The 4,603-nt window shown below is 40.1% G+C and overlaps 1 protein-coding gene across 1 annotated transcript; it reads left to right on the forward strand.

Annotated features, from left to right (window-relative positions):
• Positions 1–276: 276 nt before the first annotated feature.
• LOC137360364 (probable G-protein coupled receptor 139) lies at positions 277–4,306 on the forward strand. Its single transcript, XM_068025827.1, has 3 exons — positions 277–292; positions 1,732–1,791; positions 3,396–4,306. The coding sequence occupies exons 1-3, from the start codon at positions 277–279 to the stop codon at positions 4,304–4,306; spliced, it is 987 nt and encodes a 328-aa protein (XP_067881928.1).
• Positions 4,307–4,603: the final 297 nt, after the last annotated feature.

The raw sequence follows: 4,603 nt of genomic DNA on the forward strand, positions 1-4,603 counted from the left end.
GTCCATACTCTCTTTTCAGTCTCAGTGTTTTTTTTCATCCTTCTATGCCTTTGTAAGAATAGTAAATAATAATCCCCTTTTTATTTTTCGCAGTTTACCGGTCTGCATATGTGTGTCTGTGCATGTGGGCGAGGAAAAATAAGGGGCGTTAATATTTTGATTTGTGCGTATGTGGACTTCATTGGTGTAGACACTATTTAAAATAAACAGTTAATATTTGTTTTTTTATGAAAGAAAACTGGTCGGTGTGCTTTATTCTGGTGAAAAGTGGAGTACATGATTGATTGCTTCAGTAAGTAGGAAAAATTAAATATATCTTGTGACCTGTGGAGAAGTGGGACTGGCTGAACAGTACACTCCTCCCGCCTTGGCTGAAACTGACCATCTATCCATCCATCCATCCATCCATCCATCCATCCATCCATCCATCCATCCATCCATCTATCTATCTATCTATCCATCTATCTATCTATCTATCTATCTATCTATCTATCTATCTATCTATCTATCTATCTATCTATCTATCTATCTATCTATCTTTCTTTCTATCTATCTATCTTTTTGCCCTGTATTCCTGCATCTATCTACCTATCTAGCTGCCTATCAATCCATGTATCCCTCTCTCTGCCTATCTAACCTTCTATATGCCACCTATCTATCCATCTTTTTGCAAATCTATCATCTAGCAATTTGTCTTTCTAATTAGTTGCCTGTCAATCTATCATTCTAACCATCTAGCTATAACACCTTCTATGTATATATCTATCAGCCTAACAATCCATATATCATTCATCTATTGATCGGTTCATCTATCGATCTACCAATCGACCTATCACTCTAAGTCTCTCATTCTTTCGCTAACCAAGTCTCTCCAGCTCTCCCCCTGTTTGTCTCTCTCTAGCTACCTTTCTGTCTATATGTCTATCTATCTCAGTATTTGCCTATCCGTCCAAATAAACACATGATGCTCCTCGCCCACATCAAGCCTACAAGCTACAACATAACAAGACTGTCCTTGCAAATGTCCCATTCTCACTTTTCCCCACAGACTGGATATCTCCCGGATTATAATCGGGAATTTATTATTTATTTATAATGTGATGTTGTGGAGACGGAGTGTGAACAGCTCTGAGTAGGTTTCTTATTTTATTTTTATTTACTTATTTAGAGATAAAGCACTGAAACAGGCCCTTCGGCCCACCGAGTCTGTGCCGACCAACAACCACCCATTTATACTAACCCTACAGTAATCCCATAATCCTTATCACCTACCTACACTAGGAGCAATTCATAACAGCCAATTTACCTATCACCTGCAAGTCTTTGGATGTGGGAGGAAATCGGAGCACCCGGAGAAAATCCACGCAGACACAGCGAGAACGTGCAAACTCCGCACAGGCAGTACCCAGAATCGAACCCGGGTCCCTGAAGCTGTGAGGCTGCGGTGCTAACCACTTGTAATAATCTCGGATGCATTAATGCTACAGGACTGAAGGAGGATATTTGATCCTTCGTGTCTGTGTCGGCTCTTTCAAGAAGCATATCAGTTATTCCCAGTCACTCTCTTTGCCCCATATCTCTCTGTAACCTTCGCCAGCAAATATAATCATTTTGCATCCAGATATTTTGCTAACAAGTTTAAATCTACGCGTCAGATTATCAAAACTTTAGTCTTTAAAAACAGTCTTTCTTTATTTACTCTAAACGCTGCATTGTTTAAAATATCACCAGTAAATCTTCTCTTAGCCTTCTTTGGTCTAAGACCACCCCAAGCTTTTCCAGTCCACCCAAGTAAGTCCAATCTCCCTTCCCTGGACCCATATAGTTCTTGCAGGACTCAGTTTTTTTTTTTGGCAATGTTGCTCCTCTATCTATTTCTCTTTATTTAATTGCCTATGAAATACACAACGTCAGATAATAGATGTTTTATTGTTTCTTAACTGGAACAAAACAGATCGTGTCTGTGAACTCTCAATGACATTTTGTCTTGCTGGCTGAGTAATATTCCATTAAGCAAAACTAATCTGCATTTGATCCTCATATTTCCCATCCCTTTCTATATTGTCTGAATAGCTTGTATACAGGATGTTAATCATCCCATTCTCCCCTTTTTGCAGCCATGTTCAGACATCAACACACATCATATGCCGACATGGCTATTTTTGTCTGTATCTGAAGAAGCTAATTAACCACATTATCTGATTGCAGGAAAGCAACTGCAACCCGAACCTACACTTATTTGCATTTTCTTTGATATCCACCTAATTTAGTATGATATCAAATGCCGTCTCACCCAGTCCTGTGTATACATTGATCCTACTTTTAAATGCTATATTTTTGGGCTGAAACCCCTGATGAATTCGTTTCAACTCTCGTACACTGCACCAGTCAACCTGTCTGGGACGATATTGGCCCCAGTTCTCTTCAGGTGCAACAGGCTGAAACATCCTCCTTGTCTCACAGCTGGTCCCAATGTCGTAGGAATCTAAAATCCTTCCTGCTGAATCATGTCTCCAGCCACGCAATCATTGCCACATTCTCCTATTTCTGCTTTAGCTAAACCTTGGCGCTGGGAGTAACCCAGTGATTACTGCCCTTGCAATCTTTTTTTTAAGAGATACAGCACTGAAGCAGGCCCTTCGGCCCACCGAGTCTGTACCGACCATCAACCACCCATTTATACGAATCCTACACTAATCCCATATTCCTACCACATCCCCACCTGTCCTTATATTTCCCTATCACTTACCAATGCTCGGGGCAATTTATAATGGCCAATTTACCTATCAACCTGCAAGTCTTTTTGGCATGTGGGAGGAAACTGGAACACCCGGAGGAAACCCACGCAGACACAGGGAGAACTTCACACAGGCAGTACCCAGAGTTGAACCCGGGTCGCTGGAGCTGTGAGGCTGCGGTGCTAACCACTGCGCCACTGTGCCGCCCAAAATCCTACTTCTTACTTTCCTCCCTAGCTCTGTAAACTCTGACTACAGGACCTCGATACTCTTCCTCACAATGTCATTGATATTGATACAGAAAAAAAAAACACTTAGAGTTCCATCCCTTCCACCCGCAGAATGTTTTGCACACGGTTCATGACATCTCTTACCCCGGAACCAGGGAGGTGAGTAGCAAACGGGATTCAGTTATTCGTCTTTACTGAGGATATATATATATATATTATTATTTGATCTACAGTTTTCTATACTTTTCACTGCAACCTTGGTTAAAATTTCTCTGCAGAATTCAGAGGTAGCAAGGGTAAAGAGTTATGTTCCTCTATTCTGAACTATGTGGTAAAGGTGTATGCATCAGAATAAATAATGTGAAGCTGAGTAATTTTCTGTAAACTTCTTAGTGGCTCCCTGTTACTGTTGATTTCTATTTTGCAGCTAATCTGTTGACAATTATTATCCTGTTTCGGGGAAAATGTGGTCTCGCCAAATGTGTAACTCGCTACCTGAAGGTCATGGCAGCAGCGGATCTACTGGCCATTATCACTGATGTAGTACTTTATCGGATTAATGATTATTATTTACCAACTAGCTTCCTGTTCATAACTCCTGTGTGCGCTTTCCAAAATGTATTAAGAAATGCTGCCAAAGATATTTCAGTTTGGGTGACAGTCGCTTTCACTTTTGACAGGTTTGTAACCATCTGTTGCCAGCACCTGAGGACTAAATACTTCACTGAGAACACTGCCTCTGCGGTTATTGGAACAATATGTCTGTTGTTCAGTTTGAAAAACATCCCCTGGTACTTTACCTTGGAGCCCTACGTTACAATTAACAACGTACCTTGGTACTGTAATGCAAAACTGGATTACTATACTGTACCTGCATGGGTCGCATTTAGTTGGATTCACCGCTGCCTCAACCCCTTGCTCCCAATAGTTCTGATATTGCTGCTCAATATTATGACCGTAGTGCACATTTTAGCAGTAAGTAGAGTCCGCAAATGTTTGAGGGTAACCAAGAATAAAGTAAATCAAAATGATCCGGAGATGAAGAAGCGAAGGAAATCCATCATTTTACTCTTTGCTATATCTGGAAACTTCATAATGCTATGGATGTTATACGTGATCATTTTCTTATTAACCCAAATTACAAACAATTATTATTCAACAGGTTTGAGTGATCCGATGTTAATTGCAGATCAAACCAGTTACATGCTCCTGCTTTTGAGTTGCTGCACAAACACATGCATTTATGCTGTGACTGTGACTAAGTTCAAAGAGGAGCTGAAGAATTCATTGACATATGCACCAAAATTAATACTTAAATTGGTTAAACGAGGACAATGATGACACAATATCCAGAAATTTAATTCTATTCCATCTCTGATCCCATCATTTTCTCCATGATTCATTGCTACTGTGTGCTTCCAGGAACAGTAATTGACAATATCAGACAAAGAGAATATGTGCAAAATAATGAGATGATTCTGTAATATTCCATTGTTTGCCAGTCTCTCACCCTCTGACTTCCACTGGGTGCAGATTTAAACGATCCGTTTTCAATATCAGTAAAGATATAATTATTTATTCACATCCCGGATTGAGAACGGTTTCATTGGATGATCTGTTTTCCGACAAATGATG

This window comes from Heterodontus francisci, unplaced genomic scaffold (genome assembly GCF_036365525.1).
Source record: "Heterodontus francisci isolate sHetFra1 unplaced genomic scaffold, sHetFra1.hap1 HAP1_SCAFFOLD_188, whole genome shotgun sequence".
Taxonomy (NCBI): domain Eukaryota; kingdom Metazoa; phylum Chordata; class Chondrichthyes; order Heterodontiformes; family Heterodontidae; genus Heterodontus; species Heterodontus francisci.

Bases quoted from the DNA above. Each gene is read 5' to 3' on its own strand.
- LOC137360364 (XM_068025827.1), top strand. The intron at 1,792-3,395 runs GTAAGTCCAATC...TCTATTTTGCAG, and splicing joins AGCTTTTCCAGTCCACCCAA to CTAATCTGTTGACAATTATT.